Consider the following 15378-nt stretch of genomic DNA (forward strand, 5'->3'; position numbering starts at 1 on the left):
GTCTCAGAGTGTGGCCCACTTTTGTCTAGAAGGGATATCTTCATTGTGGGGCCTACCATTTTCATGGAATGAAAGCCCTGCATAACTGGCCATTTGTAGCAACCTAGGGCATCACAATTCCATACATAAATTCCCAGATCAATGATTCCTACAGTTCCTCTAAATCGCTCTCCAACTCTAACAAGATGTAAAGCTTCATTTAGCCAAGCAAATCAATGCCAATAAAACCAATGGACAGGATGAAAACTCCCATTGGGCCACTAACATTCAAACCTCAAATTACAATCAGAGTACAATATACCCATACATGCATCTACAGCTGCAAAAAAAAAAAAAAAAAAAAAAAAAAAAGAGAGAATAGAAAAAGGAAGAACTATAATGCAACATTTTCAACAGAAAAATGTACAGTTTCTATGATTGCCCACACCTTTGCCTCAATGGTTTTGGGTGGAGAAAACCGGTAACGTTCAATGGCTATGATTTTGGTAAAAAATCCACCACTACCATGGTTTCAGATCGCCAATCGGGCCCCTGGTCCAGTTCAAAATCCTCTCACCTGACTTCAAGTAAATGCTCCTATCGTGTGGCAGCTTACGGGCCAGCCCATTCAGTATCTGATGGAATGCATCGCCTGGCTGGGCAGGCTGCGGAAACAGCATCGCCTGCTTCATTGAAGGATTGGCAAGCAGCCGTTGCTTCCTCAGTATCACCTCTGGCGATATCGACGTGAGGATGGTGTCCAAGTTGGGGACATCCTCTTCAGCAACGAACACGCCGATGTCCTCCCATGGGATCGCGTCCGCAAAGGGCAGGACAATGTCGTCCGCTATGATTACTGGTATACAGCCAAAGATCACCCCTTCCACCAATCTGGGGCTCCATGGGGCCCACCCAAGTGGGCACAAACAGAACACGGCCCGCTGCATGTCTTCATAATACGTGGTCGGATGCTCTGTGGAGATGTCGAAAAGCGGGTTGTCCTTGAAGTTCTCCCACACCGACGCCCTCGCACCTCTATAACAATCAAACCAGAAAATGAAGGGTCATTAAGCAATCTAATAGCAATTTACCAAGGCATACATATAATTAATGCCATAGTGGATGAATAATCCCAACCATCTGATTAGGACCACAACAATTGCAGATCATTGGTTGTAAAGTGTCCATTGCCATTAGATGTCTAGGATCATCTGATAGCAGAATGCACAGCAACACCCACCCATGATGGTGCCCACCATGTCAATGGTGGTCCCATGCCCTATTGCTGGGGCCCAACAAAAGAAAATGCCCCAGTGACATGACTGTTAGTTTAGTTCCAAAAACTTAGAAGAACAATACCTTGCATAATAACCACCTTCAGGGTCGTTTCCAACGTCATAGAACAAACCCCGGAAATAAACGAAGATGGAGCGGGGTGTGTCCGGAGGAATAAAGTGAGCTTGCATCTTCTGCGGAGGTGCGTACGGAGGAATCGTGATCGATCCTTCCTTCAAACAGACATGATTCCGTTGCCCGAACGTCTGAACCAAAGTGGCACGCTGAAGCAAGTGAAGAATCCCCCGTTCGATGGCTTTCTCTTCCTACAATGACCAAAACATACAGTAATGAAATCAAGTAAATATGGTGATAGATTCACAAAAACCAGACCACAAGATACCAGTTACAGTGAGGGGGAAATATATGATCCTCAGCTCTTTGGCCCTGAATTTGTGAGTGGATCTCATGGTTCAGTGATCCAGACTGTTGATCTGATGGTCGGCACCAGGGATGGACCATATCATAGATATCTAACTAATGGGACAATTCAGAGCCTTTGGCTAGTGGCAGGCAAATAGGCAGTTAAGAATCATGAAGCAGTTCATATTCGATGAAAAGAAGGGAGAGAATTGGGTGGGCAGGATCTTCCAATCAAGGACTTGTGGGGCATACTCATCTATGTGGGTCCACCAGATCAATAGTCAGGATCTTGTACAGATCAAGGTCTGAGTATATAATGCATGTCCTCTGGGAGCAGCAGCCATTCCTCTCATCTAATTGCTCTACAACTCGAAAGGATGCAATTGATTTCAGAGGTTTGCTAAAACAAATCCGGGCATATTGCTATAGGATGATCTAAACTGTTGATCTGACAAAATACAATGTCGAAGGAGGTGCCTCAAAAATCTTCAATATTGGAAAATCCTAGACTATCGAATCAATGGCCAACAAAGCAACAGTCAAGTAGCTCCGTTAAAAAGTTAAATGATCAAAGAGCCAAAGTATTCCAAATGTAGATTTTCATCATTACCCATCCTCCATTGATGATGAAGCCCAATCTCCTAAACAGCTTGGATCACCGAATATGTCCCCAGATACAATGGCTTTAGTCCCAATGTATATTATTGCAATATGCTGGGATGTTTCTAGCAAACCTCAAGATTTCTAATTCACGTAATCCCCGGAACTTCAAAAATTGGGAAAGATTGCATTTTCCAATTGATACATGGGAGATTGGCCACCAACAACTCCCAACCAATCCATTCATGGCCACGGATCAATGAGTGGGAGACAATGGCACACAATCTCCATGTACCAATTGGAACACAAGCTGGGCATGGAAAGAGAAAGTTCTTACTTGATAGTGAAAGCATGCTCCAAAGTCATGAGGAACGACAAAGAAGTGGTCCGCCCCTTCTGTTCGATTCCAGTAAGGCCAATTTGTTGAGATCAGCTGTATCGCACTCCTCATCATCCGCGGTGATTTGAAAGGCAATGGGAGCCCATTAGGTGTCAGGTCACAAGTAGTGTATACGGGCGTGTAAAACCAATCGGCTTCATCAGGATTAAGAGTCCGTACGGGGCTGGACAACAAGAACCGATGCATGTAGATCTCCGCAGCGAACATGTGCGTGAGGCATCGTGGGTCCTTTTGAAGGATCTTCTTGTTGTATTTGCTCGGAAGCTCATAAACAAACACCTTCAACCTTCCAACTGGGTCATCTTCTAGCACATCACCCGCACTCCCTACATTCAGCAAATCACAATGTCACTCCAAGTGAAGATAGCATGACAGTATCGATATTCATTTGTATCCCATATATTTCTCACCCGCTCATTTCATCATTTATACATTTTCTCAGAGCTTCCTAGGTTGCGTTTGGAAGCACTATTGAATTGCATTGCAATTTAATAAAGTGCAAACAACCAAAGTGTGATTTCCCTAGCATTTATATTGAAGGTCTCTGTTCCAAATCACAATCACGTCTATTTCAAGCTGGACATTAAAGAAGCGTTAATGCAATTTGAATTTTGAAGGCTATGTCGACTATATGGATACTGAGAAACATTGTTAACTTTGGTTGACCCATCTTGATTAAACTGAATGTTTGCAATTCGATTGCACATCCAAACACAGCCCAAGTGATTTTTCATCAACTTGGCCAACATCTGTAGTTCTTTACTAGCTCAGCCAACTCGAACTTGGGAATCTGCAGACTAATTCTCGACTCTGTTTTGATTACTTGTGCATATCTCTTATCATTTAGCTCCCAATAATCTTAAAAGAAGTCATGAAAATGTTTCTGGGAAACAGATTCCAAGTGAATGAGATTCTGTCTATGATGTTTGGGTACTGGGAAATCTATTCTCAGGAATCCAGTTTTTCTTTTTGTTTGATATTGGGAAAGAGTTGGTACAAACCTTTTATCCTTTTCAAAAATATGACTGCTGGATGGGAATCCATTACCAAAATTTTGCAACCCATATGGGAATTATAAAAGGCACAAATTTTGGAAATTCATTTCCAGCCCTTTCCCAGGACCCAAAGACCCATTCAACCCCTCACCAATGGAATCCATTTCCCAAGCGTTGATTTCCCCAGCGTTCGAACTATCAGTATCGCTACCGTCGATATTATTGCCAATAACCGGAAATGCGGGGAAACATGGGGAAAACGGTGGAATTTTTCCGTGAAACTTCAGTAGATGCTAAAACACACATATATTCATATTTAGGAATTAAAAAATTGCAAAAAGAATGCATGCAAAATGAGTTTCCATTTGATGGGGGCCTAAAAAACGTGTTGTCACAAGAAACCAATCCAACTATCCCATCCATCCATCGATATTTTAGAATATCAACATGATGTAGAGCGGGTCACGGATACTTTCATGTCCAAGATGGATTAGAGAAGGCCCGATAGATGTCATCAAGACTGTCAGAACCTTAAAACAGGCATATCTCGCAAACTGGAATGAGTTACTTAACGTACCATATGATTTTGGGGTAGGACGAGCTACTTTAGCCAACCAACCCGGCTATGCCGGGTTGCCCACGCTGAATTTGCGAGATTCCGTTTTTACTATTTTTAGTAAGTTTTAGTTTGATTATAACTCTTCATCCGTTGGGATTTAGGAGTTGGGTCCAACATGAAAAGTGCTTAGAATAATTAGGAGAATAACGTGGTTAGGCCACATAGGACACTCACTATAAAAAGTAAATTTACTATTTATAATAAGTTACGAATTTTAGGGAGTTTTAGTCGTAGTTTAATTATGAAATTTCTTCCAAGGCTTGGTATCCCTATTTAAAGGGTTGTAGACTTGTTTATTTCATTCATCAATCAAATTACGAATTTTATAGAATTTATTTCTATTTTTCTCATTTTTTCCTTGTGGATTCGAAAAGTCTCTATGAGGAGTCCAGAGTATTGAGATGTGGAACCACATCTGGGGGCCGCACGACCGGTCGTGGCCCCTACTCGACCGGTCGTGCAGCCCCCACGACTAGTAGTGGATTGGCTCGACCCAAAGTCCAGCAAGCATCAATTTTTTGGGTTCCGAGGTGCTCGATCGGTCGTGGCCCATGCTCAACCGGTCGTGCAGTCTGCTCGACCAGTCGAGGTTACGCAGATTCATTTCCGGATTTGATGCGAACTGCGAAAATTTGAGTCGGTTTTCACAAGGGTGCGAAAGGGAAGTTGCCTAAACTATAAATATGTATCCCTATGGCTTTTCTAGTGTATGAGGAAATAATTCTAAGGTGTAGGCAAAAGGTTTTCTATGTACTTTCAAGGGAGAGGTTAGTATATTGCCTTGTAATCTTCGTTTTTCTTTGCAGTGGAAGTTTGCATCCGTAGTTTTTTACCCTAGTTTGGGCTTTTTCCACGTATATTTTGTCTTGTGGTTTGTTTGGATTGCTTTGATCTGTTTCTAGTTTATATTTCTTCTTGTTTATCGTTTATGGGTGAGACTGGAGATTGGATATTGGTTCACTGCGTTGTTGGCGTGCTGCGCAACAACTTGTATCAGAGCTATTGGTTTAGTTCTGTTGAGAGCGATGATGGAAGAAGAGAAGACTAGAATTGAAAAGTTTGATGGTTCAAACTTTGCCTTCTGGAAGATGCAGATGGAGGATTATCTGTATCAGAAGGACCTCTATATTCTTCTAGAAGGAAAAGAGAAGAAATTAGAAAAGATGACAGATGACGAATGGTTTTTATTGGATCGGAAGGCTTTAGGAACGATCCGATTCTCTTTGTCTAAGAGCGTCGCCTTCAATATATCCAAGATGAAAACTACAAAAAAATTAATGGAAGCCCTAGCCACCATGTATAAAAAACCCTCAGCGTCCCACAAGGTTCATCTTATGAAACAACTATTCAACATGAAGATGTCAGATGATGGGAGCGTGGCTGAACATCTAAACGAATTTAATACACTCACGAGCCAGTTGAAATCTGTTGGCATTGTTTTTGAGGATGAGGTCAGGGCATTATTAATCTTATCCAGTTTGCCAGACAGTTGGGATGATTTGGTGATTGCTGTGAGCAATTCCTCAGGGTCGACAAAGCTGAAATTTGATGATGTGGCCGGCCTAATTCTCAAAGAAAAATCTAGAAGAAAGGCATCAGGAGTTTTAGGGGATTCAGAAAATGCTCTAAACGTTGAAGGAAAAGGAAGATCACTGAACAAATGAGGCAATAAACACGGACGTTCTAAGTCGAGGAAGAAGTCCAAGGGACCGAAAGACAAAGACGGGGTTGGCATTGCGGGAAGAAAGAGCAGATGAAACGTGATTGCAGGGCGCTCAAGAAATAAGAAGGAAGTTCTCAAGACGGGAAGAATTCAGTGAATCTATCTGAGAAGAGTGACAAAGAGGCGTTGATCTTGTCTCTTGATGCGAGGAATGAGTCTTGGGTTATAGACTCGGGTGCTTCGTTTAATGCCACTTCATGCAAGGAAGTTTTGCGTAATTATGTATCAGGTGACTTCGGGAGAGTATACCTGAATGATGATGAGCCGTGCAGTATTGTTGGAAAGGGGGACGTTCATGTAAATCAGAAAGACGGAACGACTTTGAAATTGAAGGATGTCAGACATGTACCGAGTTTGAAACGTAACTTGATTTCAGTGGGGCGGTTGGTCGATACCGGTTATGTGACGATATTCACCAGTAATTCCTGTAAGATCACAAAAGGTGCCTTAGTGATATCTGAAGGCAAGAAGGAAGGTACTTTGTACGTGACTTCAAGATCGTATAGTTCACTCGCAGTCACATCAACTGGAGTGAATGGGCAGTTATGACATCAGAGGTTGGGACATATGAGTGAGAAAAGGATGAAAGTGCTATTGTCAAAAGGGAAGCTACCAGGGCTGAAGTCTATTGACTTGAAATTCTGCGAGGACTGTGTGTATGGCAAGCAGAAGAGGATAAGCTTCAAGAAGACGGGACGCGCTCCAAAGACGCATCTATTGGAGCTTGTACACACTGATGTGTGGGGACTGGCACAGGTATTATCTCTTGGTGGCTCACGTTATTTGTTTCCTTTATTAATGATGCTAGTAGAAAATTGTGGGTCTATTTCTTAAAACATAAATTTGATATATTTGATGTATTGAAGAAGTGGAAAGTTATGGTAGAAAATGAGACATGTAAAACAGTAAAATGTCTCAGATCTGATAGTAGGGGAGAGTACTGTGATAAGAGATTTGAGGAGTATTGTGCAGAAAATGGAATCAAACATTAGAAAATGATTCCAGGGACACCGCAGCAGAATGATGTGGCTTAGCGCATTAACAGGACCATCCTTGAGCGCGCCAGAAGCATGAGGTTACATGCAGGGTTGCCCAAGATTTTTTGGGCAGATGCTGTGAATACTGCCGCATATCTCATCAATAGAAGTCCCTCAGCACCATTGGATGGTGGGCTACAAGAAGAAACGTGGACTGAGAAAGAAGTGAACCTTGCACATCTCAGAGTGTTCGGTTGCACTTCATATGTTCATATTAATGCAGAGCATAGAAACAAGCTGGATGCGAAGTCCAGGAGGTGCACGTTTATAAGCTACAGGCAGCATGATTTTGGCTACAGGTTTTGGAATGCAGAAAACAGGAAAATCATCAGAAACAAGGACGTAGTCTTCAATGAAAAAGTGATGCATAAGGGCAGTGTGCAGGATAATTAGGCCGAAAAAAAGGAATTCGTAGAGTTGGAAGAGTTACCGGACACGGGTGTTACAGCGCCTCAGAATGATCATGCACAAGAGCATTATAAGGCAGATCCGTATACACCGATTGTGAGGAGGTCTACTCTGGAGAGGAGACCCACGGTCCGATACTCACCCTCCTTACATTATCTACTGCTGACAGATAATGATGAACCAGAGTGGTTTGAAAAGGTATTACAGTCGGATACACAGGTTAAGTGGGAGCAGGCCATGGATGATGAGATGGACTCTCTTGAGTCTAATCTTACATGGGAGCTAGTCACTCTACCCAGGGGTAAGAAAGCTCTTCATAACAAGTGGGTTTACAGACTGAAGGAGGAGCACGATGGTTCGAAACGGTACAAGGCTAAATTGGTTGTGAAAGGGTTTCAACAAAAGGCAGGTATCGATTTCACTGAAATATTTTCACCTGTGATGAAAATGTCTACGATTCGTATGGTCTTGAGTATAGTGGCTACAAAGGACTTACATCTAGAGCAGCTAGATGTTAAGACGGCCTTTCTTCATGGGGACCTTGAAGAAGAGATATATATGCATCAGCCGACAGGATACGTGGCACCAGGAAAGGAGAACAAGGTGTGTAGACTGAAAAAGAGTCTATATGGCCTGAAGCAGGCTCCGAGGCAGTGGTACAAGAAGTTCAACAGTTTCATGTTGGGAAACGGTTTTAGAAGATGTCATGCAGACCACTGTTGTTATTTGAAGAAGTTTGATACGTCGTACATCATCATTCTTCTGTACGTTGATAATATGCTTATGGCCGGTTCAAGCATGAAGGACATCTCAGATCTCAAAAGACAATTGTTTAGAGAATTTGCCATGAAGGATTTAAGAGCTACAAAACAAATCCTAAGCATGAGGATAGAGCGTGATAGGGAAAATAAGAAATTAGTTTTGTCACAGGCAGAGTATATAGCCAAGGTACTTGATCGATTCAATATGGGAGGTGCTAAGCCGGTTAGCACTCCATTAGCCAACCACTTCAAGCTATCTAAGGAGCAAGGTGCAAAGACACAGGAGGAACGAGACTATATGGCTAAAGTCCCATACGCGTCAGCCATTGAGAGTCTCATGTATGCTATGGTGAGCACGAGGCCAGACATTGCTCAAGCAGTGAGAGTTGTTAGTAGGTTCATGAACAACCCTGGAAAGGAATATTGGGAAGCTGTGAAGTGGATTCTTAGATACCTGGTAGGTACTAAGGATGTAGGGTTGTGCTATGATGGATCGGAAACAAAGCTACAAGGCTATGTGGATTTAGAATTGACAGGAGATATCGACAGTAGAAGGAGCACTACAGGTTATGTCTTTACTCTGGATAGTGCAGCAATCAGCTGGGTCTCTCAGTTACAGAAGATAATATCTATTAGTATAACGGAAGCAGAATATGTTGCGGCTACAGAAGCGTGCAAGGAGATGGTGTGGATGCAAGGTTTTATGGAAGAGTTGGGTAAGAAGCAAGCAAATTGCAAGCTGTACAGTGACAGTCAGAGTGCAATACACTTGGCTAAGAATTTAGTCTTTCATTCAAGGATCAAGTATATTGCCATCAGATATCACTTCATACGTTCATTACTGGAAGATGAATCGATTGCTCTAGAGAAGATTCATACAAGTGAGAATCCTGCGGATATGCTGACCAAAGCGGTCACACGGGAGAAGCTGAAGCTTTGTTCAGCTTTGATTGGTCTTCAGGCTTGAAGATGGAGAGGTGGTGTACTCCGGATGTAGAAGACAAAGGTTTATGGTGATGTGTCTCCAAGTGGGAGATTGTTGAGATGTGGAGCCACATCTAGGGGCCGCACGACTGGTCGTGGCTCCTGTTCGACCGGTCGTGCAGCCTCCACGACCAGTCGTGGACTGACTTGACTCAAAGTCCAACGAGCATCAATTTTTTAGGTTCTGAGGTACTCAACCGGTCGACGGGTCCGCTCGACCGATCGTGCAGTCTGCTCGACCAGTTGAGGTTACGCAGATTCGTTTCTGGATTTGATGTGGACTACGGAAATTTGAGTCAGTTTTCGCAAGGGTGCAAAAGGGAAGTTGCCTAAACTATAAATAGGTGTCCCTAGGGCTTTTCTAGTGTATGGGGAAGTAATTCTAAGGTGTGGGCAAAGGGTTTTCTATGTACTTCCAAGGGAGAGGTTAGTATATTGCCTTGTAATCTTCGTTTTTCTTCATAGTGGAGGTTTGCATCCGTGATTTTTTATCCTAGTTTGGGATTTTTCCATGTATATATTATCTTGTGGTTTGTTTGGATTGCTTTGATTTGTTTCTAGTTTATATTTCTTCTTGTTAATCGTTTGTGGGTGAGACCGGAGATTGGACCTCAGTTCACTGCATTGTTGGCGTGCTGCGCAACACAGAGAAGCTCCGTGGATTTGGAGTAGTTATCCTTGAGGAAGACAATGATCGACATCATCACGTTCATCCCTGCGTCACAACAACACACGATGTTTCGCCGAGAAATCATCGACAAGAAGAAACGAAACGAAGGGCTGGAGTCTTGATATCACCCATGTTGCAATAACGATAATATCGCGATATGATCGATATTATCGCTGACAATTTACACACTGCATATAACCGTGTGCCCATTAAAAAAAAAATGAAATGATTTTTTTTTAATAAACAGATTTTTGGTGATATCAATACATTGCTAATATTATCAAAATATCCTCGATATACTAGCAATACAAGCAACACTTGGAATTTACACTAAAAAATATTGGCAATATCGATACATTAGCGATACTTGGTGATATATCGTCGGTACCTAAAATTTCTGAGACTACCAGTGTTATCGATATCGCTACCGGTGTTATCAGTATCGCCAGGCTGGAGATACGAATAATATCGGGGATATTTCAATAATATCGGGGATACTCCAAACAATGGATTTCCCAAGAGCCAAACGACCAACCAATCAGATAAAAGTTTGTAACTTTCACCACCAGAAGACTTCCAAAATCCAGATCTAAGAAACCAACATGAATCTTGACCAAACTTGCAGCTAAAAGTTCAGAATGGGAAAGCCAATCGATTTACCTCAACAAATGACAACGTTGAACTTAAAATATTAGCTGCCATCAATGTTTTAAATATCGATGATATTGGCCGATATATCCCATGATATATCTTGTATCCAACCTGTGTGATACGAAACTTGCAAGTAGTGCGATATATCTCACATGTTCGATTCGGTGAGCATTTTCAATTTTTGATCCTTTTTTTTTTTTTGTAAATCATGTTAAATTAGCGTCAAATTGTTACAAGTACATGGTTTTTCATGTTTTGCATGAAAACAAATGGATTGGGAGCTTCAATTTTGAGATTTGGAGGACATGGGCCGAGTTGTGGAAAGTTGAAAAAATCAAAATTTCCCACTTGCTCGCAAATCAGTTTCAATCATTGTGTCCAAACATAAAATCAAACATGTATGTAACCTAATCTAGTGATTCTTCTTTTGCTTTTGAATGTATTGGTTGTGTTTCCACACGTCTTCTTATATTTATAAATTATATGAATGAACTTTGAATATACTTGCATCAATTCAGTTAGAAAACGCATAAATTAGGACTCCATACAAAGAAAATCTATTATGTGTACTTATTTTTTGTAATGTTTTGATTTATAAGTGTGTGTTGATGTGTTTTTTAACAATCACTGAAGTTTCATTGAAAAAATTGACCAATTTCCCCATGTTTCCAACAACAATGATACATTACGCAATACAACCGATATATCCCATGCGATAACCGATACGTATTTGTATCCCAAAGGTGCGATACGTAACGCGATACCCATATTTCGAACATTGGCTGCCATCCATAAATTTTAACTCCAAATGATCCATACATAATTCCGATGGCAAAGAAAAATACATGCTATACAATGGAACATATGTTTGTGAAGTTTTAATACAAATCACAACTCAAGAACTCCAAAACCAGTCCCACAGCCTTCAAATAATTCCACTTCAAATGATAACAATGAACCTAAAACCATAGGCTTCCCAACTCCAAATGGAAACTTTCAATTGAACCTTCAATTTTAACTCACAGCCACATTTGAAAGAAATGCGGAAGCGAAAGTCCCCAGTTCTTAACTATAGAATGCAGACAAACCCGAATAATCAAAAGAACAACAACTAATGAGAACCAGAAGTTAAGCTAGATTCATCTAAACAAACCATCAATTGAAACTTAAATTTAAATAGGCAAAAGGACCCAATTCCACGAAACCCGAAAATCCACAAACTCCAACTCCATCAACCAAAGAAAAGCAGAAATTCCATGCACAAATCAGAAAAATAAAAAACTGAAACTGCAGCCATTTAAGACTGTTGATTTGTTTGGCCATCAAGATAATGGGCTGTGGACCAGAACAAAGTGGGTTAGACTACGGTAGCCATCGGATCAACGACCAGCAAATGAAAAGGTTAACATGAAGTTGAACAAAAAATGGGTAATGGTTGAGGTCCAATGGGCAAAACTCACAATGATTGCATGGTTAGTATCATTCACACGGTGAGACTTTGGGTGATGGGCATCCAAGTTTTGGCCAGCCAGATCAATGGTCCTGACAACTCACCAACATTTGCTCATGTAGAGGACTCTAAATATGGAACTTCCAAAATGCATAATGGGCCATTTGGCAGCAACAATTTTGGGAATTAGAATTTTGGCACCCTGGATTTTGTTGGATTTCCAATCCACCCAGGATTGAAATCCTCAAAAGGTGCCCTTTTTTTTATACTTCTCTAAAAGGTGGGATTCTCATTTCTCTCCAATTGTCATATTTGATCTTTCCTCCTCTCTATAAAGTAGCCTTTTTGAACCCCTTTTCAAAAACCCAGGTTGAAAGTTAGTTTCCGGATTCCAAGGGATTGAAAATCCAAGCTGCCAAATACAACTAACATCATGAAAATCCCAGGGAGTGAAAATTTTGGATTTGAATTGTTAATCAATGTTGTCATGTGCGATCACATAAGCGCTTATGGGAGCATACACCGCATATGCCATCGTAGAATATGCAGTTTTATAACCATTTGGCATTATGCGGCCACATAAAGAAGTATGCGACAGCAAGGGAGACGGGGGTGCATATGCGTCCACACAGCCTCCTTGGGTCGCATATGATCGCTCGACATCAATGATGGTTATGTTAAAATCCAATTCCAAGGTGCCAAACAACAGCCAATAGCAGTTCTCAAAACCACGAAAAGCCCAAAGTCCGCAGCCAGAAATCAGCCCACATCTGCCGAAAGGACCACAGCTCAACCTCTAATCATACGTGAAAACGGAGGTAATATGCAATGTGAAGCCTCAGGTATCAATGATCCTGAGCAAGTGGGGCCAATTTTACAGAGTTCCACATTGCTGGACCATCCAGTGGGCTCCATAATCTCCTCCACTAAACAATCTTCAGCCATCCAATCAATGGACACTTCCCTGTTTGATAAGGACCTTCCACAACAATCCTATTCCAACCGTTGAGATTTGTAGACCAAGAATCACGTCACCACAATTTTCAGTGGGCAAGTGTTTTGCTTCTGCAGCATTGAGAATGAGGCCCACAAGATGAACTAAACAGAATGGATCACTGCAGGGTAGGCCCCACCCAGGCAGTACACTGTCCCAGATGAAATCTATAATCCCATACTAGAATCATAGATTGCCTTGCTAAATACTAAAAAAGGCCAATATCAAAGAACCCAAAAATAAAATCCCAAAATTTCAACTCTGTATTAGAGATTAGAAAAGAACCATAAATTCAACAAATTCAAGTACAAATTACAGCTAAATAAGCACAAACCAATCCAATTCAAATCCCATATAAAAGCTCCAAAAACCCATTTCAACATCAAAAGAAACAAACAAACATTTCAACCCAAAAAAACAGCTAAAATCAACCAATTCAAAAGAAGAAGAAAAACCCACTTCAAATTCAATAATAATAATAAAGAAAATGGAATAGCCACCTGAAATCCGTTCCGTCTTCTGTCCCAGCTCAATCGCTTCAGCACCCACCATCAAAAAGACAAGGAAAACAAGAAAATTACGCAAAACCCACATCCTAATTTTCATTTCTCCTCACGAGAACTCCACTCTCTGATTGCAGAGACGTGAAGAAATCGAAGAAAGGGAGATGGGATTATGGGATTTATTCAAAACAGGAGGAGAAGTCCATTTTTCTCTAGTTGGAACGTCGTAAGTAGAGTGGTTGGATAGGATGCAGGATTTACGGCAGCGATTTGCTTGAAGAAAACGAGAAGAGTGGCTTTCCGGGAAGAAAGAAAATTGAAATATTTTTTAATTTTTTTTATTTAAGGGAAGATCGTTTGTTTCTTTCGATCGCTGGTCTGCTGAGAAGTCCATCTCAAGAACCTGCTGCCGAAATTCGACCTTTCCCTTGCACTGATTAGATACTCTGGCTGCGTACGACACTTCATGCGCAGGCACGTAGAAGTGGTACTTGGAATATTTTTATTCAAATTAAACCGATTAAATTGTGAGTAAGTTTCAATATAAAATTATATTTTTTTGAATCATCTTAACTTCGGATTCTTGGACACTTGTTGTTTGAAATAAGACTGTTGGATATTTTCATTTTTAACCGTCCAATAAATGTGTATCAATCTAATAATTTTTATTACCGGATAATAGTAAAACTTTTTTCAAAATAAATCTAAACTGTTTCCGACAATTTGGACGGTTATTCTGAATTTATTTATATGCCACGTATGGATTTTGCAGCAATATTTAATTGCCTGCGTATCATCCATCATGCTCAGCCAGAGTATCAAAGTATCTCATTTTTAATGATTTTGCAAAACGTGGCACTTTGAACACGTGCACGAGATCCAGGTCGCTCATCAGATGGGGGACCACGTTTTATCATCTGGAATGAAAATTTGGGGTTGGGATGATAAGTAGGTGGAGCACATATGCATAAAATAGATGGACGCGGATGGGGTACTAGCCCCGCAGGTTCCAAGATAGGAACGGACAGGGTTACGAGGGGCCATCGTGATGTATGGGTCTTATCCACACCGTCCATCCATTTTTCCATGTCATTTTTGGGGTGTAGTGTTAAAAATAGGCTGTTCCAAGGCTCAAGTGGACCACGCAGTGGGGATTAAACACCTACCGTTGAAAAGTTTTTGGGGCCACAGAAGTTTTGGATGAACCTGATATCTGTGTTTTTCCTTCATCCAGGTCTATGTGACCTTATGAACAGTTTTGATGGCGATTAACCATCATGATGGGCCCACGGAAGGCTTCAAATATGGGTGTGATTATAGCCGCTGCTTCCTGTGGTGTGGTCCACTTGAGCCTTGAGTCTGACTCATTTTTTCGCTTGTAGCCTAAATTGACACGGAAAAATGGATGGACGGTGTGGATAAAACCCACACACCACGTTGGCCCCTCAGAGCCCTGTCCGTTTCTAACTAGCGACTGCCGGGGGTAGTACCCAATCTGCGTACAAAATAGACTGGTGGTTAAGAGAAATTTACCAACGATCCAAATCCCGTGTGGCCCATCTGAGGATCAGTTCGGCCTGGGTTTTGGACGCGGATTAGGTGGGGTTGCAAACACCACCCAGCGGTGGTGTTGGGCCCACTGTAATGTATATGTTTTATATCCACGCCGTCCATCCGTTTTGCCTCCTCATTTTAGGGCATGAATCCAAAAATAAAGCATATTCGAAGCTGAAGTGGACCAGGAAACAGTGGGGATAATTACACCCACCGTTGAAAGCTTTCTAGGAGCCACGATAATGTTTATTTGTCATCCAACCTGTTGATAAGATTACTCATACCTGAATGAGGGGAAAACACAAATATCAGACTGATCCAAAACTTCCATGGCCCCCAAGAAGTTTTTAAT

At 41.4% G+C, this 15378-nt stretch overlaps 1 protein-coding gene across 1 annotated transcript; it reads right to left on the bottom strand.

The window, feature by feature from the left end:
- Positions 1–216: 216 nt before the first annotated feature.
- On the bottom strand, positions 217–13870 carry LOC131239287 (probable beta-1,4-xylosyltransferase IRX10). Its single transcript, XM_058236915.1, has 4 exons — positions 13470–13870; positions 2615–3003; positions 1339–1580; positions 217–1014 (listed from the first exon to the last, which is right to left on the bottom strand). The coding sequence occupies exons 1-4, from the start codon at positions 13573–13575 to the stop codon at positions 501–503; spliced, it is 1251 nt and encodes a 416-aa protein (XP_058092898.1). The 5' UTR covers positions 13576–13870; the 3' UTR covers positions 217–500.
- Positions 13871–15378: the final 1508 nt, after the last annotated feature.

The sequence above is a fragment of the Magnolia sinica genome, chromosome 3, assembly GCF_029962835.1.
Source record: "Magnolia sinica isolate HGM2019 chromosome 3, MsV1, whole genome shotgun sequence".
Classification (NCBI taxonomy): domain Eukaryota; kingdom Viridiplantae; phylum Streptophyta; class Magnoliopsida; order Magnoliales; family Magnoliaceae; genus Magnolia; species Magnolia sinica.